Source organism: Vitis riparia, chromosome 15 (genome assembly GCF_004353265.1).
Source record: "Vitis riparia cultivar Riparia Gloire de Montpellier isolate 1030 chromosome 15, EGFV_Vit.rip_1.0, whole genome shotgun sequence".
NCBI lineage: Eukaryota > Viridiplantae > Streptophyta > Magnoliopsida > Vitales > Vitaceae > Vitis > Vitis riparia.
The window spans coordinates 21124710-21151905 of NC_048445.1; the positions used below are offsets into that span (position 1 = coordinate 21124710).

The window sequence follows — 27196 nt, forward strand, 5'->3', positions numbered from 1 at the left end:
TTGACTCATGGTATTGAATCTCTACATCATGGAGCAATCTCTACAATCTTTAGAATCATGGAGCCAATCTCTAGATAATGACAACTAACATTTCTTTCCTAGAATCATGATGCAAATTTCTTCAATAAACCCAATGATTTTGTAAAATCGACAAAGTTGAGGAGACAATGGCTAATTAATATCAATGGCATTTTTTCATTTTATAATTTTAAGTAGAAATGAAATTCTTGTATTTATACTCATGTAATCATCATAACGAGTTAACAAAGATTTACCAAAATTTTCTCTAATCTTGCCTTTGAATTCTTGGTTTTGTTTTGTTTTTTTATTTTTTTTTACATTATTACATGTGTTTCTAAAAAATAAAAGCTCTAAAAGTGATATTTATGAATTTATTTTCGAAATGACTATAATTTATATTCATGTTAAAAATATCTTTTAAAAAGACAATTCCGTACAAATTTGTAAATTGTGTTTATGGTAAAACTCCATTTTGAAAAGACAATTTTATCTATAATTCTTCTTGTTAAAATCATTTTTTTTGAAAATACTATTTTAGTATAAATTTATAAATTATGTTCATTCTAAAATCTTATTTTGAAGAGATGTTTTAACTTGAAATAAATAAATGGATAACAGATGAGAGTGGGAATATCTAATATTCAGAAATCATATTTCTTTCTTTTTTTTAAAAAAATAAAAAAGAAAAATGAAAAAGGTGATTCTACATGTGAAACCATATTTCAAAATGACAACTTTAAAAAGTACCATATTTTTCTAATTTTTTTTTATGCAATTCTGCTTTCTGAAAATATATTTTTTTAAATGATAGGTTGTTTAAATAAAAAAATCTTTGAATTCTTCAAACCTCACCATCAACATACAATTATTATTATTATTATTATTATTATTATTTGTGAATAATAATTTTTTCAAACATTTGCTATAGAAGTTCGCTATTAATAAAATGATTTTTTTTTTTGCCAATTCCTTGAGTTTTCTTTTTAGTTTCATGATATCCAATACAAAGGCTCCTTTCTAGAAATGACCGACCTATGCCATCTCAAAAATTGATGTGGCATTGTCCTTCATATATCTTCTAAGGAATGCAAGATGGATCCTTTACAACCATCATCACATGCTTGTACAAACAAACTTTTTTAGCACGACCAGTTTACCAACTTCAAATTGATCATGAAAACGATGGGAAAACTGGAAAAAAAGTACCACATATCTTCTCCAAGAGGCTACTCTATGAAGTTCTTCTCTTCTACATCCTAAAGAAAGGTATTCTCTTAGGTAGATCATTAGCTTAGATTAGCTCACTTGGTATGCATTTTTGATCCATCATTATTTGATGGCATAAGCTAAATTGGACTGTAATCTTAAGTCTTAATTAAATACATCTAATAATATAATTATCACCAAATACCAAACCCTGTATATACCTTGAACTAAAATGTATTCCAAGGCCATAGAAAGTCATGGGTCTTGAGGTCTTCAAATGAAAATAACACACACTTGATGAGGAGGAAAAAGAAATGCTCCACACTCAATGTTGTCCAAATAGTACCTACATATCTAACCACTTGTTTTTTATTCACTATTTTCAAGCATCATGCAACCCTTGTCCTTGAATCTTCATCCAACTTCAGTACCCTACAATGAGATTTAGTGTTTAACATTCATACAAAGGTGAATGAAGCAAGAATTTTTGGACTTCCAAAATAACTAAAAGATAAGGACATTACTGACAAATTGTAAATGCAATGTGGAGAACAAATTAATTTGTACTTTTACCTCCTTATACCACAGTTGCCTTCCATTTTGTCGCATCACCACCATGTAAGGAGGACTTGAAACTTAATGTTACGTGTTTTTAACGCAGTTGTGGACTACCCAAAAATATTAGGCAGTCAACTTAAAATCATCTACTTCAATCAAAACATGACTAGGGCTAATTAACGATAAATAAGTAAATAAAAAGTATGTTAGTCAAGTGGTCAAAAACTTGGAACTTTCTGTCATCAACACATCACAATATTTTGGTTGCAAAATTTAAATTCCTAAACATGTTGTTTGTAACAGCATGAAATTTGAATACGTTTTTGCTTATCTACAAGAGAAATTGAAAGACTATAGCAATCATATTATTAATCATGCATAGTGTTTTGCTAAACTTGATTGTTCTGCTGGATCATTTCCTTTCGCAAACATTATAAATTATCATCTATTTAGAATCTCCATGAGTAAATATTTAAAATCTTCACTTTCTAATGACATTCATATCTAAAAAAAAAAAAAAAAATAGTTATCATCTATAAACTAGAATTATTATATGGACAACTATTGTGCATCTTCACTTTCTATAGAAATGCATCGCTAATAGCAAAATAGATCAATTTGTCATCTATGAACTGTCAATAGTCTACTTTTTAGAACACTATGTTCTGCTAAATTAATCATAGAGAAAACATTAGGATTCTACTCTTTCTATCTAAAGGTATAACCAAAAGAAAAAACATAACAATGGCTCATCCATGAACTACGTTTATTATAACAAGGAGCACTAACTATGTTGTACTCAAATTGATGGTTTTTCTTGTTCCTTCCCCTTTGATGTTCCTATTGTAAACGTCATAAATATTCATTTCAAAATGAAATGCATATCTCAATGAAAATATATCAATGTATCAACAATTGGTACTTCTATTGTATAACACTCATTGTGATTTGCAAACCTTCATGACAGTCCTCTCTTTCTATCTAAACACATGATAGTGGCTCATCTATGAACTACTCTTATTATAGCAATGTGTACTCACCATGTTATACCGATGGTTTTTCTGGCTCCTTTTCCTCTAAAGTTCTTCCTGTAAACATTATGAATATTCACTTTAAAATCACAAGCATATCTCAATGAAAATAGATCAATATGTAAACTACTGTTAATTGTACTATAGAGCACTCAATGTGCTCTACAAATCTTGATGATAATCTTTTATATCTAGATCAAAAGACAAGACTGATAGAGAAACATAAAAAGTGAGTCAACTACGAACTACTTTCATTATAACAATGAGCACTTACTATGTTGAACTAAAATTGTTGGTTTCTCTAGCTCTTTCTCCTTTAAGGTTCCTCCCTTAAATATTACGAATATTCAATTTAAAATCAACTGTTTATCTCTATGAAAACAAATCAATCTATTAACTATTGTTATTTGTATTGTAGAATACTCACTATGCTCTGCAAATCTTTATGATAATCTTCTCTTTCTATAAAAAGATAGGATTAAAAGAAAAATATAACAATGGTTCATCTATAAACTATTCTTATTACAACAATGAGCACTCACTTTGATGTACTAAAAATGATGGTTCCTTTGGCTGCTTCCCCTTTGAAGTTCCTCCTATAAACATTATGAATTCACTTTAAAATCAAATACATACCTCAATGAAAATAGATCAATCTATCAACTATTGTTATTTGTAGTGCAGAGCACTCATTGTGCTTTGCAAATCTTGATGACAATCTTATCTTTTTATTGAGGATTAAAAGAAAAGCTTAACAATTTCTCATCTATGAAGTACTCTTATAACAACGATGAGTACTTACTATGTTGTACTAAAATTGATGGTTTGCCTAGCTCCTTCCTCTTTGAAGTTCCTCCTGTAAATATTAGGAATATTAACTTTAAAATCAAATGAATATCTAGAATAAAATATATCAATCTATCAATTATTAATATTTGTATTTTAGATCACTCACTATGTTCAACAAATCTTGATGATAATATTCTCTTTCGATAAAAAGATAGAACTAAAGGAAAAATATAACAATGGTTCATTTATAAACTATTCTTATCACAACAATGAGCACTCACTCTGATGTACTAAAAATGATGGTTCCTCTGGCTGCTTCCCCTTTGAAGTTCCTCCTATAAACATTATGAATTCACTTTAAAATCAAATACATACCTCAATGAAAATAGATCAATCTATCAACTATTGTTATTTGTAGTGCAGAGCACTCATTGTGCTTTGCAAATCTTGATGACAATCTTATCTTTTTATTGAGGATTAAAAGAAAAGCTTAACAATTTCTCATCTATGAAGTACACTTATAACAACGATGAGTACTTACTATGTTGTACTAAAATTGATGGTTTGCCTAGCTCCTTCCTCTTTGAAGTTCCTCCTGTAAATATTAGGAATATTAACTTTAAAATCAAATGAATATCTAGAATAAAATATATCAATCTATCAATTATTAATATTTGTATTTTAGATCACTCACTATGTTCAACAAATCTTGATAACATTCTCTTTCGATAAAAAAGATAGAACTAAAGGAAAAATATAACAATGGTTCATTTATAAACTATTCTTATCACAACAATGAGCACTCACTCTGATGTACTAAAAATGATGGTTCCTCTGGCTGCTTCCCCTTTGAAGTTCCTCCTATAAACATTATGAATTCACTTTAAAATCAAAAACATATCTCAATGAAAATAGGCCAATCTACCGACTATTGTTATTTGTAGCATAGAGCACTCATTGTGCTTTGCAAATCTTGATGCTAATCTTCTCTTTTTATAGAGGAATAAAAGAAAAACATTCCAATTTCTCATCTATGAACTACTCTTATAACAACAATAAGCACTCACTATGTTGTACTAAATTTGATGGTTTGTCTGGCTCCTTCCCCTTTGAAGTTCCTCCTATAAATTGTGAATATTAACTTTAAAATCAAATGCATATCTAAAAGAAAATAAATCAATCTATCAATTATTAATATTTCTAATTTAAATTACTCACTATGTTCTATAAATCTTGATGATAATCTTCTCTTTCTAAGGACAAAACTAAAAGAAAAGCATAACAATGAGTTATTTATGAACTATTCTTATTATAGCATTGGGCACTCACTGGTTGTACTAAAATTGGTGGTTTTTCTTGTTCCTTCCTATTTGAAGTTCCTCTTAGTTTTTCTTACTCTTTTCTCTTGAATGTCCTTTTTTATATTCCCATTGTATTTAAAATAAAAAACATATCTCACTGGAAATAGATCAATCTATCAACTATTCTTATTTGTATTGAATAACACTAGCTATGTCATGCAAATCTTAGTTATAATATTTTCTTTCAATCTAAAGAAAGGATTGAACAAAAAAAATACCAATGGTCTGTCTATGAACTGCTCTTATTATAACAATGAGCACTCACTATGTTATACGAAATTTGATGGTTTTTCTGGTTCTTTCCCCTTTCAAGTTCCTTTTGTAAACATTATGAATATTCATTTTAAAATCACATGCATATCCAATTGAAAATAGATCAATTTCTAAGCTATTGTTATTTGTATTATAAAGTACTCAATCTGCTCTATAGATCTTGATGCTAAGTGCTCTATAAATCTTGATGATAATCTTCTCTTTCCATATCAAGAGTGAAGACTAAAGGAAAAACATAAAAATGGCTCATCTATGAACTACTTTCATTATAACAATGAGCATTTATTGTGTTGTACTACAATTGATTATATATTTAGTTCCTTCTTCTTTAATGTTTTGGCTTTAAATATTATGAATATTTACTTTTAACATCGAATACATATCTCAATGGAAATAAATCAATCTATCAACTATTGTTATTTGTATTGTATAAAACTTATTGTGCTTTACAAATATTAATGATAATCTTTTTTTTTTCCCCAAGATAGGACTAGGATAAGAACATAACAATGGCTCATCTATAAGCTATTGCTTATTATAACAATGTGCACTCACTCTGATGTACTAAAATTGATGGTTTTTCTAGCTTCTTTCCTTCTGAAGTTCCCCTTGTAAACACTATGAATATTCACTTTGGAAATCAAATGCATATCTAAATGAAAGTAGATCAATCTATCAAATACAATGTACTAAAATTGATGTTTTTTCTATATCCTTCCCATTTGAAATTCCTTCTACAAACATTATGAATATTAACTTTGAAAATCAAATGCATATATAAATGAAAATAGATCAATCTATTTACTTTAAAAATAAAATGCATATATAAATGAAAATAGATCAATCTATTTACTTTAAAAATAAAATGCATATCTAAATGAAAATAGATCAATCTATCAAATATTATGTACTAAAATTGATGCTTTTTCTAGCTCATTTCTTTTTGAAATTCCTTCTATAAACATTATGAATATTCACTTTGAAAATAAAATGTATATCTAAACAAAAATAGATCAATCTATCAACTATTATAGCACTTTTTATTATAGAAACCTTACCATGTTCTATAAATCTTAATGATAATCTTGTCTTTCTATCTAAAGATAGGACTAAAATAAAAAATAGCAATGACTTGTCTATGAACTACTCTTATTATAATAGTGAATACTCACTATGTTGTACCAAAATTGATGGTTTCTTTGGCTCTTTCCTCTTTGAATTTCCCCCTATATATATTGTGAATATGTTAAGATAGAGCCCTTAAAATAATGACATGATTTTGAGTTTATTATTTATTTAATAAAGTTCGTATTTCACCTTAATCTATCATTTTTCCATGTATTAGACTTTATGAGCATTTAGGCTTGCATCTCTTGCATTGTACATGATTTGGGTGAATTGGGAGTTGGGTGAAAGATCCAAGTCATGGGTTCCTTGCTAGTAGATGATTTCTTCACAACCAATTCGTGGAGTTAAGCAACCCTTTTAAGGTTATAGTGAACTACCTTCTAATTGGAGGGATGATTGATATTGGCCATTGAGACGGGGTTCCTATGGTGTGTGCACTAGTTTGTATGGTTATATCTTAGACATGACCTAAGGTGAGTCATGATTTAAGGCTATCGGGTAGTCATCACTTGACCAAGCTGCTATGTTGTTGTGCCAAAGTTAGTAGTAGCTTTGATCTATGGGTGAGATCCTAAAGTGACATATATTCCATATGGATTAGGTCACTATTGATGGAAGCCGTTAGCTATGATATATCATGGGATTAAGATAATGAATCCCCTTAAGGTATTCTAAGGATGTGTGTTCAGGTAAACTATAGTCACAATAGTTCCTTAAGTGCAACTTGACATTAACTCTTGGTGAACTAAGATATGTCAATTGATCACACTATAAAATGATTTGGAACTTAAGAATGGTTTCACCTCATTAGATTATGTACACCAAATCATGAGGAGACTATATACAACAAATAGTAACTCACAGACTAGAGCACTTAGTGTCTCGTTGTTATTTACGTAGGGTATTAAACTACAATTGGCTCTTTGTAGTGGGATGTTAAGTCAACTTTATAATTGGATTCTGAGTGAGCCAGTACTATCCTATAGGTCCCAATGGTTCCATTCAAGCTAATATATCTTGATGACACATTTTATAAGGATTAGATCCACTCTTAGTTAACTTATGTGCATAAGGGCATTTTGGTGATTACATAAGATTGCATAAGGGTTAGTGAACGATATCACTGGATGAGGCTAATTAATTAATTGAATAGTCCTATTGGGTTAATTAATCAATTAGGGCCTTTTTTTAGGTTAGATTGAGTGATCTAAGCCCACGGTGGGCTCAAGTCACTTAAACCTAGTAGGAACCTTGTATATACCCCCTTAAGAGTTAGAGTTTTAAGGTCTTCGATTCATTCTCTACATTATAGAGAGAGAGCCTTAGCCTCTACCTTCCAAACTTCCATTATTTGGGTGTCAAGCATCAAGGGAGAGTCATTGATTGGAAGGTCACAGGTTTATAGGATCTCTGGCAACTTTGGCATCATTCTTCACTGAAAGGAAATGATTTAGGAAAATCTAAATCATTGGTTTATATGGTTTTCTGATTCAAATATCTAGATCCATTTTTGTTAAGAAAAAAGTGTCTTCACTTTAGTTGCTAGGATTTAGATGGCCTAGAAAGTCATTACATGCACCTAACCTAATTCTAGAATAAGGAATAGAGTAATTTGACATTCCTTACAACTGGTATCAGAGCCCTATGTTAGGAAAAAGGATGTTAGATTCTTTTTAGGTTGTGTTAATTTTTGTTTTTGCTAGGTTTGTTATTTATCTTATGACCCCAAGGATGAATGTTTGTGCATGAGATCTTTTAATCTTTATTTGTTATTATTTTTATTATAATCATTGATTTGTTTTACTTTTCCTAGATGGGTTGTAAACCCCAAAAAGAGTATAAGATTTTTTACTTAATATAAAAATCTCATTTTTACTCATAGATTGGTTTGTAAACTCCAAATTATTGGAGTATAGGATTTTGATGTAAAAATTTAGTTTTTATCAGTCTATATAACCTATGGAGAGTATGGACATATTTTAGACAATTACTAGGTGTTCTTGCACATTCTCCTACTAGAGAAAAAAGTATTTTCAAAGAAAACAATGATCAAAGATGAAGAAATCCATCCTTTGATTCTATAAATTCTTGAGCAGCTATATTAGCACTTGAGCTATCATCGAAGGCTTAAGTTTTCCATCCAACGCTCAAAGTTGCATCAAGTGCCCGAAGCACTTCAAGTGCTCCAAGTTTCCTTCAAGTGCTCTAGGTGATTTCAATGACCTTTTTAGGTTTTTTTTAGGGGTACTTTCAATCTTTTATAGAGCCACTAACCTTATTATTATTATAGATTCATCTTGGTATGTTTGGATTTTGAAAATCAAATATTTGGGTTACCAAATAAGAAATAAGATCCCTAAGGCCGTGGGATTCCCTCTTTTATTTTATTTCCTTTTATGCTTTTATTCTATATTACATATGATAAGGAATTGAATTAAAAGTTTTTCAAAAAATAGTAATTTTGGATTTTCTTATGGAAAATAAATTTTTATGAGGATTTTTTCGAAGTATTATTTATTTTAGAATTGGATGTTGCTATTATAGGATTACCATTCATTTTGGAACTTTCCTATTATTGGCGGTTCTCTACTCTCCTTCCTTCCTCGAGAAAAGAAGAAAAACAACTAAGGTGGTCCTCTATGCTCTCACACCCTAAGAGAAGGAAGATGGCACCAAAATTTCCAAAATTCTTCAAACTCTCCCTTGAGATAAGAAGAGCTATGTTTAGGAACAAAAAGTTCAAGGACAAAGAATATGAGAGCAATTCCTATTTAGCACAAAAGTTTGAATTCAAGTACTAAATAATGGTTTTTGGAAAACCTCTTGATAAATAATTTATTTTAAGAAGGTTACCAAAATTACCTAAAGTCTCTGATCTCAAAATATTAAGTGGGATAGGGCTATAGGCAAGCCCGATACCTCCACATTCAAGCTCATCTTGATTTTAGGTCCATCACCATCCTAAAGATGAGGTGACACAAGGAATCAAGGGATATGGACTATCCTAATAGGACAAGACTATATATGTTTATAGTGGAGTGGCCAATCCTAAAGATGAAACTCTTCACTTGGTAACATTGACGTCAAGGATCTTGGTTACATACTTGACTTAAACATGAAGTAGTTGAATCACCTAAAGTGGTCCCACTTGCATGGGTTAAGGTAAACACAAAGGTATATTAATAGATGCCTTAAGATAACCTTTTGAGATTTAAGACAAGTTGATTAATTGAATAAGGTCTCTACCTTAGTAATAAGAGTCATGACTTGCCTAAAATAGACTTAATTCTTGTGATACTAGGATACCTTGCATAGATATATGTAGTTTGGGAGCACTCCATTTTTGATAAATTTATTATCATTTTGCATTGAATGCTTAGTTTCCTCCATGAATGCATGGAATGTTTTATTTGTTATAGGAATAATGTCTTATAACCCTATCACCCTTATTCTCAATGATAATAAGATTACTAGACCAAATTTTGTTAATTGGAAAAGAAACTTGGACATAGTGCTTATAATAGAACACTTGAATTAAATAGGTAACTTGGGAACTTGCTTGCTCCACCCATTCCCAATGAGCTTTCCACATAGGATGGGAAAGATGCTCATTCCTAATGACAAAACATGAATGAGAAGGCTCATTTTATCATGCTAGGGTCTCTTAATAATATATTGCTATGGCAACACATGGCCACCAAAACTACCTATGAGATTCTCATGAGCATGTATGAGATGTTTGGTGCTAAGGGCAGGGTAGATAGGTAAGCAACTCTAAGATCCATTATGAACACTAGGACAATAGGAGAAACTCTTATTAGAGATCATATTATTCATATGTACATTCTTTAATGAGATAGAGATCCTTGGACCTGAGATTGATGGGGAAACTTTGGTCGATATGATCTTAGAGACCTTAAAAAATTCCTTCAATTAGTTTAAGCTCGATGATAACATGAATAAGTTAATGATTAGCTAGCCTTAACTGATAAGGGAAGTCTAAATGGTTGAGAGGATTCTCAAGGATGTTAGAGGTGTTCACATGGCAGGGAAAAATTCTTTAGATTCTTCTCATAATAAGAAGAAGAGTAATAATTTCAAGAAAACCAAGCAAGGAAAGGCCAAGGTTGGGAAATGCAAAAGCAAGGGAAAGGGCAAGTGTTTCCTTTATAGCAAGAAGGGCCATTGGAAGAAGGAATGTCCTATATTCCTAAACAAATCAGAAGGTATGTTTGATTCAATTTTAGTTGAATCATATTTAGTGGTGGATTACACCAGTTTATGGTGGATAGATTCCGAGGCCATTGACCATATTTGTAATTCTTTACAAGGGTTTCAACTAAGAAAAAGGTTGAATGAATGAGAGATATACCAAACTCTGTCATCTATTGGTAGGATAGTTGTGCAAGAAGTGGGAGACATTACCCTAATATTAGAGAATAACAATCATCTAGAACTCAAAGATTGCCTTTGTATACCTGAGTCCAAAAAGAACTTGATTTTAATTTCTAGTTTAAATAAATCATTTATTCATTTTATTTCAATGAAAGTGTTTTTATTAGAAAGAATTATTCACTTATTTGCTCAAGCCCATTAGTTGACAATCTTTTTCATATCACTCCTATTTTTGTTTAGCCTATTGTTGAAAATCATCATGTTTCACTCAAGAGAAAAATACCTAGCATGAATCAGACATATTTCTATATAAAAGCCAGATTTTTGGAAGACGACCATGTGATGAGTAAAAAGATGGGGAGTGAGGTCGGTTTAAGAACACTATATGAGATTCCCATAATAGCACAAGAAACTATAGATCCATTACCAACCAATCCTGTTTCTAGTTCACCAGTACCTCGTCATAATAGAAGGGTTATTATATAACCAAACCAATTAATGTATTTAGGAGTCTTTCAAGGCTATTCCAAAAGAACATGAGGTTGATCTCACAAATTATGACAAAGCAATGATTGATGTGGATACACATCTTTGGTAAAAGGCTATGGAGGTGGATTTAAAATTCATGTATTCTAACCAAGTTTGGGAACTAGTAGAAGCATCTGAAGGGATCAAACTTATAAGATGCAAGTAGGACGACACGAGAAAGAGAAAAGTAGATAGAAAGGTTGAGAATTATAAGGCTAGGCTTTTAGTGAAGGGTTATAATTAGAAACTTGGTTTCAACTATGTGGAAACCTCCTTGCCGATAGCCATGCTTAAGTCCATCAAAATACTCTTACACATTACGACACACCTCAACTATGCGATATTGTAAATGGATGTTAAGGCTACATTCTTGAAAGGTAATCTTGATGAGACCATCCGTATGATGCAACCAAATAGTTTCATAGAAATGGGCCAAGAGCATATGGTATGCAAGTGGCATAAATCCATTTATGGGTTAAGTTAAGCATCTCTTTCATGGAACAAACATTTCAATCAGGCAATCAAGACCATTGACTTTGACCAAAATGATGATGAACCCTATGTGTATAAGAAGGTGTAAGGAAGCATGGTGGTCTTCATGATCTAGTACATAAATGGAATTCTACTCATTGGTAATGATGAAAGGTTATTGTTTCATCAGTCTAGATCTTGTTATCTACTTAGTTCCAAATGAAAGATTTGAGAGAAGTATAGTATATTCTTGGGATTAAGGTCTTACATTGACAAGCTTTTAGTCAAGTATGTGATGTCGAATTCCAAAAAAGGTTTGCTACCCTTCAGTCATGGAGTTCCTTCTTCCCAAGATCAGTGTCCAAAGACACCAGAGGAGAAATAGTGCATGTAGGCAATACACCATGCCTTATGTATGTGATGCTATGCATTGAATATTTGCTTTATGATAGGCATGGTGAGTGGATACTAGTCAAATCTAAGACTAAAACATTAGATAACTATCAAACATATACTCAAGTTTCTTAGGAGAATGAGGGATTATATGTTTGTGTTTCAAAGTGATAAGTTAGTAACCAAAGGGAACACAAATATGAACTTCCAATCTGATACGGATTCTCATTAGTCTACCTCTAGTTTTGTATTTAATTTTGGTGGTGCAACTATTAGTTAGAGAAGTGTGAAGCAATCTTGTAATTCTGACTTCATTAGGGAAGCCAAGTACATTGCAGCTTTTGAAGTAGCAAAGGAAGTTGTTTGTCTTAAGAAGTTCCTTATGGAACTTGTGGGTCGTATAGCCACGATACTATTTTGTGTGAACAATGGAGTTGTAGCACTGTCCAGAGAAATAAGAAACCATCGCAAAGGTAAACACATTGAGAAGAAGTGCCACTTGATTCGTGAGATAGTTCCAAAGGGTAATGTAGTGGTAGAAAAGATACCTTTTACAAAGAACCTGGTGGATCCATTCATTGAGACATTGATAGGAAGAGTCTTTGATGGTCACAAGGATAACATAGTTGTTAGATGTGCACCTTGTTAGCTTTAGTAGCATGATGTTTTTAGAGCTAGTGGGAGTTTGTTACCATAGAGCCCTAAAATACATGACATGATGTGACAAATTCAAAGTTTATTATTTATTAAATAAAATTTTAATTAACTTTAATCTATCCTTGTTCCATGCATTGTACCCTATAAGCATTCAAACTTGTATGTCTTTTAGTTATATGACTTAGGTGTATTAGAAGTTGGGTGGAAGATCTAAGTCATAAGTTCCTTACAAGTAGATGATTTGTTCACCACCAATTCGTGGACTTAGGCAACCCATTTAAGGCTGTAGTGCACGACTTTCTAATTGGAGGGATGAGACTTATGGTAAGTCACAACATAAGGCTATTAGGTAGTTATGACTTCACTAAAGTATTATGTTGTATTTTCTCTCAACCTTGAGAGAATACTGAGATGAGCTTATGCCAAAGTTAGTAGTAGGTTTGACTTATGAGTGAGATCTTGAAGTGTTCATATATTTCCTATGGATTGAGTTAATGTTGATGGAAGTCAATAGCAATAGATATTCTCAAAAGAGACACTATGATATCTCATGGGATTGAGATAGTGTGTCATTTGGATGATCCTAAGGATGTGTGTTCGAGTAAATTATGGTAAAAATAGTTCCTTAAATGGAACTTGACCTTTGCTTTTAGTGAGCTAAGATATGTAAATTGATCATATTATAAGAGGATTTTGAACTCAAAGATGGAAGAAGTAATCTTGAGGTGATAACTTTCACTTCATTAGATTACAAATACCAATTCATGGAGAGAGTGTATACAATGAATAACAGGTCACGAACTTGAGCATTTGGTCTTATTGTTATTTACATAGGGTACCAAAGTGCACTTGACTCTCTATAGTGGGATGTTAAGTGAACTTTAGAATTGGATTTTAAGGGAGCTAATATTGTCCTATGGGTCCCAGTGGTCCCCGTTCAAGCTCATATACCTTGATGATATGGTTTATAAGGGTTGGATCAACTTTTAGTTAACTTATATGCATAAGGCCATTTTGGTAATTATGCACGATTGCTCAAGGGTTAGTGAACGGTATCTCTAGAGTAGGCTAATTAATTAATTAGGTAGCTCCGTTGGGTTAATTAATCAATCATAACACTTTTTGGGCTAGATTATGTGAACTAAACCCATGATTGGCTTACATCACTTAAATCTAGTATGAACCTTATGTATACCTCCTTAAGGGTTAGGGTTTTAAGTTCTTTTATTCATTCTCTATATTCTAGAGATAGAGCCCTAGTCTTCGCCCTCCAAACTTCCATTATTTAGTGCCTAACGTCAAGGGAGAGTCATCTAGTGAAAGATTGTAGGTTTATGAGATCTCTAATAACTTTGGCATCGTTCTTCGTTGAAAGGAAATGATTTGGGGAATATTGAAATCATTGATAAGGTTTTTTATTTAAAGATCTAGATCATATATATATATATATGTGTGTGTGTGTGTGTGTGTGTGTGTGTGTGTGCATTTTTGTTTGTTTTTTTCTTTCGTTGGTAGAATCTAAATGGCCTAGAAAGTCATTATATACACTTAACTAGATTCTGAGATAAGGATCAGAGTAATCCTACATTCCCTATAGAATATTCAGTTTAAAATCATTTGCATATCTTAATGAAAATAAATCTTCTTTAAACTATTGTTCTTTAGATTGAAAAACACTCAATGTACTCTACAAAATTTGAAAATAATATATATATATATTATATCCAAAGACAAATCTAAAAGAAAAACAAAAAAATGACTCATTCATGAACTACTCTTATTATAACAATGAAAACTCACCATGTTGTACTGAAATTGATTGTTTCTTTATTTTCTCCCCCTTTGAAGTTCCTCCTGTAAACATTATGAATATTAACTTCAAATCAAGTGCATATCTCAAGGAAAAAAAATTCAATCTACCAACTATTGTTATTTGTATTATATAACACTCACTGTACTCCACAAATCTTAATGATAATATTCTCTTTCTATCCAAAGATAGGAATCAAAGAAAAACATTACAATGGCTCATTTATAAACCATTCTTATTATCATAAGAAAATTCACTTGTGTACTAAAATTGATGGTTTCTCTAGCTCCTTCCCCTTTGAAGTTCCTCCAATAAACATTATGAATATTCACTTTAAAATCAAATACATATCTCAATGAAAATAGATCTGCTAACTATTGTTATTTGCATTGTAGAGAACTCATTGTGCTTTGCAAATTTTAATAACAATTTTCTCTTTCTATCCAAAGACAAGATTAAAAGAAAAACATAACAAAAGATCAATCTATAAACTATTCTTATTATCACAATCGACACTCACTTTGTTGTAATAACATTGATGGGGTCTCTTGTTCCTTCCCCTTTGAAGTTCTTCCTGTAAACATTATGAATATTCACATTAAAATCAAATATAAATCTCAATGAAAATAGATCAATCTACCAAATATTGTTATTTGTAGTGTAGAGCACTCATTGTGCTTTTGAAATCTTGATGATAATCCTCTATTTTTATCATGGATTGAAAGAGAACCATAACAATATCTCATCTATGAACTACTCTTATAATAACAATGAGCACTCACTCTGTTGTACTAAATTTGATGGCTTCTTTGTCTCCTTCCCCTTTGAAGTTCCTATTGTAAATATTACGAACATTAACTTTAAAATCAAATGCATATCTAAAAGAAAATAGATCAATCTATCAATGATTATTATTTCTATTTTAGATCACTCACTATGTTCTACAAATCTTAATGATAATCTTCTCTTTCTTTCTAAGGACAAGACTAAAAGAAAAGGATAACTGATTAAAAGTGACAAAATCAACATGAAATTGCAAATTTAACCTTCCACTTTTTTCACATAGAAAAATACCCATTTTGGACAAGAATGTCCTCATTTTTTTTTCCTTGCTAAAATAATCTTTTCTTTTAAAACACACATGTAACTAATCGAAATATTGAAGGGTATTTATATAAAAAAAGGGTTACTCTTCAAGTTCAAAAATGGGAGAGGTTGGTTTTACAAATTTGAGATCTTTTCATCCCTTTTAATCAACTAATCTTAAAAAAAGCATAACAATGAGTTATTTATGAATTATTCTTATTATTACATTGAGCACTCACCATGTTGTACCAAAATTGGTGGTTTTTCTTCCTCTTTCTTGTTTGATATTTCTCTTGGTTTTCCTTTCTGCTTCCCCTTTGAATGTTCTCCTGCAAACATTATGAATATTCTCTTTAAAATAAAATGCATATCTCGATAGTAATAGATCAATATATCAACTATTATAATTATTAGTATTGTATAACACTATGCCATGCAAATCTTAGTGATAATCTTTTCTTTCTAAGTAGTATTGAAAGAAAAACATGATAATGGTATGTCTATGACATATTCTTATTTTAACAATGAGCACTCACTATGTTGTATTAAATTTGATAGTTTTCATTCTCCTTCCTTTTTGAAATTCCTCTTATAAACATTATGAATATTCATTTTAAAATCACATGCATATCTAAATGAAAATATATCAATATATAAACTATTGTTGTTTGTATTGTAGAGGACTCAATGTGTTCTAGAAATGTTGATGATAAGTGCTTTATAGATCCTTATGATAATTTTCTCTTTCTACATCAAAAGAGTGGACTCAGGAAAAAACATAAAAGTGGCTTGACTATGAACTACTTTAATTATAACAAGGAGCACTCACTGTGTTATATTAAAATTGATTGTTTCTTTAGCTTCTTTTTCATTGGAGTTCTTTTTCTAAGCATTCTGAATATTCACTTTAACATCAAGTGCATATCTTAATGAAAATAAATTAATATATTAACTAGTGTTATTTGTATTCTAAATCATTATTATGCTTTACAAATATTGATGATTATGTTCTCTTTCTTTTCCAAGATAGGACTATGAGAAAACCATAACAATGACTCCTCTATAAGTTATTTTTATTATAATAATGTGCACTCACTATGACATACTTAAATTGATGGTTTTTCTGGCTCCTTCATTAAAGTTTGTCTTATAAACATTATGAATATTCACTTTAAACATCAAATGCATATCTAAATGAAAATAGATCAATCTATCAACTATATTTTCATTGTAGATCACTCACTATGTTGTATGAAGCTTGATGATAATTTTCTCTTTCTATCTAAATATAGGACTAAAATAACTTGTCTATTAACTATTCTTACTATAACAATGAGTATTCACCTTGTTTTACAAAAATTGATGGTTTCTCTAACTCCTTCCCCTTTCAAGTTCCCCTTGTATATATTATGAATATTTTAAGTTTAAAATTACATGCATATCTCAATGAAAATATATATTCTACAAACTATTGTTCTTTTGATTATAAAGCACTCACTATGCTCTAAATATTTTGACGATAATCTTCTCTTTCTATATCCAAAGATATATAAAACTAAAATAAAAAAATTAAAAGAAAAAATAATCATTCATGAACTACTCTTATTAAAAATGGTCACTCACTATGTTGTACTAAAATTGATCGTTTCTCTAGCTCCTGTCCCCTTGAAGTTCCTCTTATAAACATTATGAATATTAACTTTAAAATCAAGTGTTATCTCATTGATAACAAATCAATCTGTTAACTATTGTTATTTGTATCACTTTGCTCTACAATTCTTGATGATAATATTCTTCATTTTCTATCCACAAATAAGACTAAAAGAAAAACATAATAATAACTTATCTATAAGCTATTCTTATTATCACAAGAAGCACTCACTCTTGTGTACTAAAATTGATGGTTCCTCTAGCTCCTTCTCTTTTGAAGTTCCTCCTATAAAGATTACGAATATTCATTTTAAAATCAAATACATATCTTAATGAATTAAAATTAATCTGCCAACTATTATTATTTATATTGTAAAGCACTCATTGTGCTTTGGAATTTTTTATAATAATCTTCTTTTTCTATCCAATGATAGGATTAGGATTGGGAGAAAAACATAAAAAAAGATCAATCTATAAACTATTCTTATTATCAAGATGAACACTCATTCTATTGTACTAAAATTGATGGTTTCACTTGCTCCTTCCCCTTTGAAGTTCCTCTTATAAACGTACAATATTCACTTTAAAATCAAATGCATATCTCAATGAAAATAAATCAACTATTAACTATTATTTTTTATATCATATAACATTGATTGTGTTATTTCTGTTGTATAACACTCATTATAATTTGCAAGTCTTCATGATTCTCTCTATCAAATACAATCATAAAAGAAAAACATAATAATGGAGAATCTATGAACTACACTTATTATAATGATGAGCACTCATTGTATTGTAATAATATTTATGGTTTTTCTAGCTCCTTCCCCTTTGAAGTTCTTCCTATACACATTATGAATATTAATTTTAAAATAATACTCATATCTTAGTGAAAAATATATCAATCCACCAACTATTGTTATTTCTATTACATAATACCTTTTATAATTTGCAAATGTTCATGATAATCCTCTCTTTATATCTAAAGAGAGTCTTAAAAAGAAAAATACAATAGTGGTTCACCTATGAACTACTCTTATTATATCAATGAGCACTCACCATTTTTTACTAAAATTGATGCTTTTTCTAGCTCCTCATTTAAAGTTTGCCCTACAAACATTAGGAAAATTCACTTTAAAATTTAATGTATATCTCAATGAATTTTGATTTATATCTAAAGATAGAACTAAAAGAAAAACCATTAGAAAGACTCATCCATGAACTACGTACTCTAATTATAACAATGAGCACTCACCGTGTTGTACTAAAATTGATGGTGTCTTGGGTTCCTTCCCCTTTGAAGTTCCTCCTGTAAATATTATGAATATCCACTTTCAAATCAAATTCAAATCTCAATCAAAATAGATCAAACTATCAACTATTGTTATTTCTATTGTATAGCACACACTATGCTCTTTCTTAATAATAATCTTCTTTTTGTATCCAAAGACAATCGAAAATTGATGGTCTTTTTATTGTATAACACACACTATGCTCTTTCTTAATAATAATCTTCTTTTTATATCAACTATTGTATAGAACTACTCTTATTATAACAATGAGCACTCACCGTGTTGTACTAAAATTGATGGTGTCTCGGGTTCCTTCCCCTTTGATGTTCCTCCTGTAAATATTATGAATATCCACTTTCAAATCAAATTCAAATCTCAATCAAACTATCAACTATTGTTATTTCAATTGTATAGCACACACTATACTCTTTCATAATAATAATTTTTTTTTCTATCTAAAGACAATCGAAAATTGATGGTCTTTCTATTGTATAACACACACTATGCTCTTTCTTAATAATAATCTTCTTTTTATATCAACTATTACATAAAACCACCCTTATTATAACAATGAACACTCACCTTGTTGTACTAAAATTGATGGTGTCTCAGGTTCCTTCCCCATTGAAGTTCTTGCTGTAAATATTATGAATATCCACTTTCAAATCAAATTCAAATCTCAGTGAAAATAGATCAAACTATCAACTATTGTTATTTCTATTGTATAGCACACACTATGCTCTTTCTTAATAATAATCTTCTTTTTCTATCGAAAGACAATCGAAAATTGATGGTCTTTCTATTGTATAACACACACTATGCTCTTTCATAATAATAATCTTCTTTTTATATCAACTATTGTATAGAACCACTCTTATTATAACAATAAACACTCACCGTGTTGTACTAAAATTGATGGTGTCTCGGGTTCCTTCCCCTTTGAAGTTCCTCCTATAAATATTATGAATATCCACTTTCAAATCAAATTCAAATCTCAATGAAAATAGATCAAACTATCAACTATTGTTATTTCTATTATATAGCACACACTATGCTCTTTCTTAATAATAATCTTCTTTTTCTATCTAAAGACAATAGAAAAAGAAAAACATAACAATGTCTCATCTATGAAATACTTCTATTATAAAAATGAGAACTCCTTGTGTTGTACTAAAATTGATGGTTTCTTAGACTTTCTCCCTTTAAAGTTCCCTCAATAAAAATTATGAATAATCACTTTAAAATAAAATGCATATGTCGATGAAAATACATCAATCAATCAACTATTGTTTTTTGTATTTTAGAGCACTCACTATGTTACTCAAATCTTATTGATAATTTTCTCTCTCTATCTGAAGATATGATTAAAAGAAAAACATAACAATAGTTCATTCATTAACTACTCTTATGATAAGAAACTGTACTCACTATGTTGTACTAAAATTGATAGTTTCTTTGGCTCCTTCCCCTTTGAAATTCCTCCTATGAACGTTATGAATATTCATTTTAAAATCAAATTCATATCTCCATGAAAATAGATTAATCCAACAACTAGTGTTTTTTGTATTGTAGAACACTCGCTGTGCTTTGTAAGTCTGAATGATAATAATTTTTTTTTTTTTTTTTTTTTTTTTGTCTTGGATGAAAAGAAAAATATAATAATGGTTTATCTATAAATTTTGTGGATGTAGGCACAATATTGAATCACATAAATTTTTGTTTTTTTGTGGACTTGTTTTTCTGTCATTCTTCTTCTGTATCATATTTGGATATTTTCATAGATCTATAAGTTTTTGCACAACGAACACCAAAGCTCAAGTCAATACAAGCATGGTTTTACTTCTAAGATCAACATCAAATCCCTAGCACATTAAATGTTAAGGCTAATACTGTCCCTTGGCAAAACATAATCTTGGGCTATTTCCTAGAGAAGTAGCATTGTTGCAAATCTAGCAATTATGAATATGGATTTTCCAGCCTAATGCATATCCAAAGAATGAGGCAAAATATAATTAAACTATTAACTGCTATTATTCTATGAACTTACGATGTTCTTCAGCTAAATTTGATGGTTCTGCATGTTCCTTGCCTTTAGAAGTTCCTCCTGCAAAAAATATGAATCTTTGGTTCTTACCCAAAATGTTTAAAACAAAAATTAATGGTCGTCTGTGAAATACAGCTATTGTATTGCTAAGCACTTGTTGAACACTGTTATCCTTGATGGTTTTTCTGTCTCTTCACTTTTAAAATTTTGCCCTAGAGATGATGTGAATTTTCAATTTCTACCCACACACATGAATAAGAAAAAAGTTCAATAGTTATCATCTATGAAGTATAGTTCTATTGATGAGCACTAAGCCTCTTCTATAAACTTGATATATCTTCTTACGAACTACAGTTGTCATCTTTGGTTTTGCCAAAAACATGTCTAAAAGAAATATCAATAATTGAGGTCACGAAGCACCACGGTACTTTGCTAAGCTTGATTGTTCTGCTGATTCCTTCCCTTCACAATTTGCTCCTGCAACTATTATGTCTTCACTTTCTATTTAAATACATTTCTACAAGAACAAAAGAAATTTGATTTTCATAGTGTCTCATTCCTGTCAGAAGTTCCTGCTGCAAACATTATGAATCTTCATTTTCTACCCAAATGCACAAGCATGTCAAAAGAAAAAGACAGAAAAAAAAAAATGGACATTTTACTTTCTTGTTGCATGAAAACCATGTAAATTCTGCAGTTGTTATGATTTCCCTGAAGATTTCTAGTTGCTCTGCACAATAGAGGTAATAAAACCAAGGGAAAAAGAAGTGTAATTCATGTTCTTTGGAAGGATGCTTCACTTAAAAAATAGCAGCAATCAAAGATATATATATATATATATTTTTTAATTTCTGACAAGATTTAACTGTCACACGGAAGAGAAGTCTTCATTTTTATTATAAAATCTTGGTAAATTTTAGGCTGATGAAATGGTAGCTAGAAGTTTATCATTGAGGAAGGAAAGTCACTATAAACGAAATGAATTCAGATCACACAATATTTTCAGCCGAACTTCCAATGTTAGAACCATTTTAGATTTGATAGTTCTTACCATCTGAAGATGATTTCACAATTGACCCTATGATTTTCAGTTTTTATAGTTTGGGCACACAGACAAAAAAGAAAAACATTATCTCCAAATGGATGGACAAGGAGCTAGAAAATTATGCTACTCATAGTAATGAAATTCCACGGGGATATAGCAAATACTAACCTTTCCAGTACTTCACAAAAGGATGATGCCAACGAGTTGAAGATGCTTTTGGGTGATCTTGAATTTGGTTTGACAAATCGAGGGATGACGATACTTCAGTGGAACCAATCTCTCGGTCAGTTATGTCCTTGATCTTTCCCCAATCTGGTCCTCCTCCATCATCCTCTGTGCAGCGCTCCACTAGTATGGGACATCCTTGAATTACCAAATGTTGAAGGGAAATAGAAACACCCTCCTCCGGTAATGAGGAGAGTTTGGGGCAGTCCTTGATGTAAAGATCCTTGAGGGAGGTGAGGCTCTTCAACGCATCATCAGGACCAAGGGACTGGAGATTGTGGCAGGAAGCAAGACTCAAACATTCTAGGGATTTGGGGAGCCCTTTATCAGGCAATGTTACAAGTTGGGAGCACCATCGGATGGACAGAAATTTAAGGGAGGTCAAACTTGGGAATGGTGATGCTTCTTGGGAAAAATAAACTAGATCTTTGCAATGAAGGATGTGCAAAGCCTTGAGACCAGGAAGATGAGGCCACTTTGGGAAAGAGACTGCTTTTGAGATGTTTGAAATGACCAAAGAGTTTAGAGAACTGGTCTTTGGGATTGTGCCCACTAGTGTTCCATCCTCACATTCGTCCAGAAGTAAGTGCTGAAGTTGTTGGCAGGACTCTGGGGCTGGGAGAGCTCTCAGTAACTTGCAGCCACCAATCTCTACCTTCTTTGGTGTGAATGTTTGTGGTAAGGTCTCCAGCTTTGGGCAACCATAAATCTTCAATTCCAAGAGACTAGAGAAGGAACAATTCGCTTCATTCAAATCTTCCAGAACAATATTGTCGACAAGTACTAGGACTTTCAGAAATGGGGTTACGGCAAGGACCTTGAGAGAGTTGCAACCTTTGATCTTCACATCTTCTAGCTTACGAAAGTGGGATGGCAACTTTGTCAACTTGGGGCAATTACTGATCTTTAAGGAAGCCAGGGACGGGTACTCCCCTGATTGCTTTAGTTCCTGCAACTCCTGCATCCCTTTAATGTTGAGTTTTTGAAGGTGGGGTAGCGCACCGAGTGAAAGGGCTTTACATCTTTCACAATATTTCAAGGAAACAGTTACCAGATTTTGGAGCTGCCCGTCTGTCATCCAAAGTGGAAATGTGGTACCCCAAAAATTAGAAATGTGGAGCTCTTTGAGGTCTGAGTGAGGCCGTAAATCTTCAAGCACCTTCACTTCTGCTGCTTCATCTAGTGGGGGAGCAATTCGGCTGCTCCATTCCAACACAAGTTTATCAAGGCTTTCTTTTTCATTCAATTTTGCCTCACCTGCTTTCACTGCATTCTCAAGGTTTGAAATACGCAATGATCCCGTAAGCTTTGCCATGCCCTTCAGTTCTTTAATCCCATATCCATCGCCGCACCTAACTGGAAATGCATGCAAGTTCTGCAGACTGGTTAAGCTCCCAATTCTTGGTGGCAACTTTGTGGTTTTGTGCCAGAACACTTCATCTAGTTCAAGATGTCTCAAGTTTATTAGCTTGGCAATGTTCTTGGGCAATTTTGAAAGAAAAACACACCCTAACAGTAGTAGGGTTTGCAGATTATGGAGTTTGCAGAGGAAGGCGGGGAGACTTCTGATTTCAGTTTTGGAGAGGTTGAGATAGCGCAACAGCTTCAACTCTTGGATTGAATTTGGCACAGCAAGGATTGTACTTGAACTCAGATCCAACACACGGATGTATTTCATTCTGCCAAACCTTTTATCTAGAGCTTGGCCAAAATCTGTCAAATAATTGCTGGGGAGTAGAAGTGTGCGCACTTTCTTTGATTTATCAATCACATCCAGGACAGGTTTCTCCACATTTCTACACATCAATGACACATGATGAGTTTGTTCAGAGAAATCATATTGCGTGTTATCCTCCTTCACTAGGCAATAATAGGGACCAGAAATTGATTGTGCCAGATTATGGAAGAGATCGTGCATCCAATACCTTTTCCTGTCTACGTCTGGACTTTGAAAGAAGGACCTGGTTAGCAACTCATTGAAATATTCACCTGCAATCTCCTCTATCCTTTTTTGTCCTTGGAACTGGATTAAATCTTCCGCTATCCATAATTGAACCAATTCCTTCTTATCGAATGAATACCCCTTGGGAAATATGGAACAGTAGCAAAACAGTGGCTTTAAATGAGAAGGGAGATGATTATAACTCACTTTCATCGCAGGGAAAATGCTGGGGCTGGTAGATTTGGACTCCCCCTTCTCAGCTTCCCATATGTCAAGTTCTGAGATTCTTCGCCATTTTTTTGGATCAAGATTGCGGCCCAGAAAGCTTGCCATTGCCTTTACTGCCAAAGGCAAATTCTGACACTTGCGGACGATTCTGGTTCCAGATTCGACTAGTTGGGATGGACAATCGTCTTGTCCAAATGCAGTTCGTTGAAACAAAGACCAGCAGTCGTCGTACGACAAAAAGTTCAAGTTGTGAGTAATTTGCATGTACTGAACATGGCAAACTTCAGTCTTTTGACTGGTGGCCAGAACTCTACTCTGCTTTGCCCCTTCCCGTAGGAGATATAGAAGCCTCTTCCATTCCTCATCATTATCAGTCCAGACATCATCTAGAACGAGTAAAAAACATTTTCCACGTACAAATTTTTGAAAATCCTCACATAACTGGTTGAGGGATGAATTTGTATGGTTTATGTTAGGATTAGACCTCATCATGATATCTCTAAGAATCCTAGAGAGGTCAAAATTCACGGTGACACAAACCCATATTCTATTTTCCTTAAAACGTTTCACTACCCTAGCGTGAAGGTAGACCAGTTGAGCAACAGCTGTTTTTCCCTTACCCGTCATCCCAACTATGCGAATGACTGGAATGCCAAATTCTGTGTCGTATTTTCTATCTAGCAACATGTCTACTATTTTCTTCGTATCGGCTTCCCTACCAACAATAGTAGTCATATCAGTAGACATTTCCTGTGGGACGGGTATGGAAGTCCGGCCACCCTCAGTTGGAACAACACATCGTATGAACTTTGCATTTTTTCTAATATGGTCAAACCTTTCGTTGAGTTTCTTTGTGTTAAATTGGCTGCTTATTTTGCGGAAATCCATACCTCGGGGAAGTGATACCTGGTGCTGCCTCGGATAAGCTTCGGTTGCCAGTCTGTCCACCAAGTCCTCTGCATCGTAAGCTGCATCTTTAAGATCTTTAATCCAGTTTTGCATCACATCCAGGTCCAATTGCTCTTCATCCATGTTTGTAAGGATATCTTGGATTATCCTTGAGGTTCTTAAAAGTTTTTCCAAGTCATCCTTGAAGGCACGTAACCATAAGATCCCTTTGACAAGCAGCGGTATTAACCTCGCTATGGAAGAAGTAAGCCTTACAAGAGAAACCGCTTCCATTATTTGGCCAAAACCAACGTATTAAAGAGAAATTCAAATGTTGGACGGAAATCGAGACTGTTTATGGAGGGATGAGTTTCGGATGCTAACTATCCACAGATGATGCTTTGTTATATGCGTAGAGTATGCTTGAAAAATAAAAACGGTGGGGAAAAAGGAAAGAAAGCAAGGAGAGTGGAAGACCAGTGGATGATGCCTGATGGCTGATGATTTGCCGTCTAGATACCTGTTGGAATCCGTGCAACGATTAATGGCGAAAAATTGAAAAACGAGAAAGAAGAACACGCAAATTTAGCGTGGTTCAGCTAATTGCCTACGTCCACGCGAACAGGGAAAAAAGGATTTTCACTATGTATCAAATTAGGGTTACACTTCGCTACGCTCTGTTCCACTCCGCTTCACTCTGACATTTGCCCCTTTTTTTTTTTCTCCAATATGAGCCACATACTACAACAATACCATTTGGTTTGTGCAACACACGATAGCCCTCATTTGTTAATGAAATGTGGTCCACACTCGATGACGTGTGGGGTATATCCACTAATTTAATTATGTCACAATGAAGCTTTTCTTATGATATTATTCTTTTACTATTCTTAATTTTTGAAAAATGTTAAGGTAAGGTAAGGTAAGGTAAGGTACCATAGTAGTATCTACAGAATAAAAAATTCAAATATTTGAGCATGTAATATAAGATTTAGATTATTAAACAAGGGTATAAACAAATGATATTAAAGTACAAATATACAAATAAATGAAATTAAAGTATGAACAATGAAATTTATGAAAGTATGAAACATGATATCACTTGATTGATTGTATTTTTATTTTTATTTTTTTATAGAAGCCAAAAAAAGTATATTTCTAGTTGTGTTAGTAGAAGCTTTAATGCAAACAACATTAGATAAAGAATACTAAGATAAAATAATCACACATACAGTGCATAAGGTTTTAACATGGTTAAACCAAACATGCCTATATCCACGGATGAGAAAGAATTTTTTCACTATACAATAAATAACATTATAGAGGATAAAACTAATACTACTATTGGGTTCCGAAAACATCTCATGTTTCCCTACTCCTTGTAACCATAATCTATCATGAGCTCCCTCACTCCATCAGGTATCTCTCGTTCTCCCTCACATCTTTATCCATCTCATTTAGTCTTTATAAGTCTATCTCCATCTCATGACTTTTTCCCCTCAACCTAGAATATTTATAGAGATATTTCCAACAATCTTCCTTATTCTTAAGAAAATTTAATATTATAATAATAAATTAACTTAGGAAATATTATTTATAGAAAAAAGAATCTTTACTACTTTGAAATTTGGGACACTTCCTAACATTTCTATATTATGATTAAGGTATTGAAAGTTTTTCTAAGTCATCCTTGAAGGCAAGGAACCGTACGTAAGATCCCTTTAACAAGCAATGGAGATAACCTCGCTATGGAAGCAACAAGACTTAGAAGAGAAGGTGCAAACATTCTTGGGCCAAAACCAAAGAAAATTCGAATGTTGGATGGAAATTGAGACTGTCTTTGGAGGGATGAGTTTCCGATGCTAACTATTTAAATTTAAAAAGTAAACAAGTGGGGAAAAAAGAAGGAAAAAGAAAGCGAGGCAAGTGGAAGGCCGGTGGATGATGGTTTCCAACACGCAATAGCCCTCATTTGTCAATGAAATGTGGTCCAAAGAAATTTGTTTATGAAATTCAATTAACAAATAGATGACGTGTGGGGTATACCCTCAAATTTACTTGTGTCACAACGACACTATCTTATGTCATTATTCTTTTACTAACATTAATTTTCATATTTTTTTAAGTCTTATGGTGGTTGTTTGCACATGGAGAAGAGGAAGAGGAAGACCC

The 27196-nt window shown here is 32.2% G+C and overlaps 1 protein-coding gene across 35 annotated transcripts; it reads right to left on the reverse strand.

Annotated features, from left to right (window-relative positions):
* Positions 1-1385: 1385 nt before the first annotated feature.
* On the reverse strand, positions 1386-25737 carry LOC117932752 (putative disease resistance protein RGA4). 35 transcript variants are annotated; one of them, XM_034854070.1, is made up of 23 exons: positions 23892-25735; positions 21910-23762; positions 20700-20756; positions 19550-19603; positions 19235-19288; positions 18931-18984; positions 18616-18669; positions 18420-18470; positions 17590-17643; positions 15947-16036; positions 15404-15454; positions 15142-15195; positions 14612-14665; positions 5795-5848; positions 4673-4726; positions 4413-4466; positions 4147-4200; positions 3887-3940; positions 3619-3672; positions 3359-3412; positions 3091-3144; positions 2826-2873; positions 1386-1659 (listed from the first exon to the last, which is right to left on the reverse strand). In XM_034854070.1, exons 1-22 carry the CDS (start codon positions 25316-25318, stop codon positions 2830-2832), a joined length of 4383 nt encoding a protein of 1460 aa, XP_034709961.1. In that variant the 5' UTR covers positions 25319-25735; the 3' UTR covers positions 1386-1659; positions 2826-2829. The 35 variants fall into 35 exon arrangements, with proteins under 35 accessions (XP_034709961.1, XP_034709938.1, XP_034709937.1 ...); XM_034854047.1 differs by having other exon boundaries at positions 4147-4197; positions 21910-25735; XM_034854046.1 differs by having other exon boundaries at positions 21910-25735.
* Positions 25738-27196: the final 1459 nt, after the last annotated feature.

Coding starts and splice junctions, on each gene's coding strand:
- LOC117932752 (XM_034854046.1), bottom strand. CDS start 25,318: ATGGAAGCGGTTTCTCTTGTAAGGCTTACTTCTTCCATAGCGAGGTTA. Junction 16,037..17,589: donor ATCAATTTTAGTACACAAGA/GTGAGTGCTTCT, acceptor TAATGTTTGCAG/GAGAACATTCAAAGGGGAAG. Junction 15,196..15,403: donor ATCAAATTTAGTACAACAGA/GTGAGTGCTCAT, acceptor TAATGTTTACAG/GAAGAACTTCAAAGGGGAAG.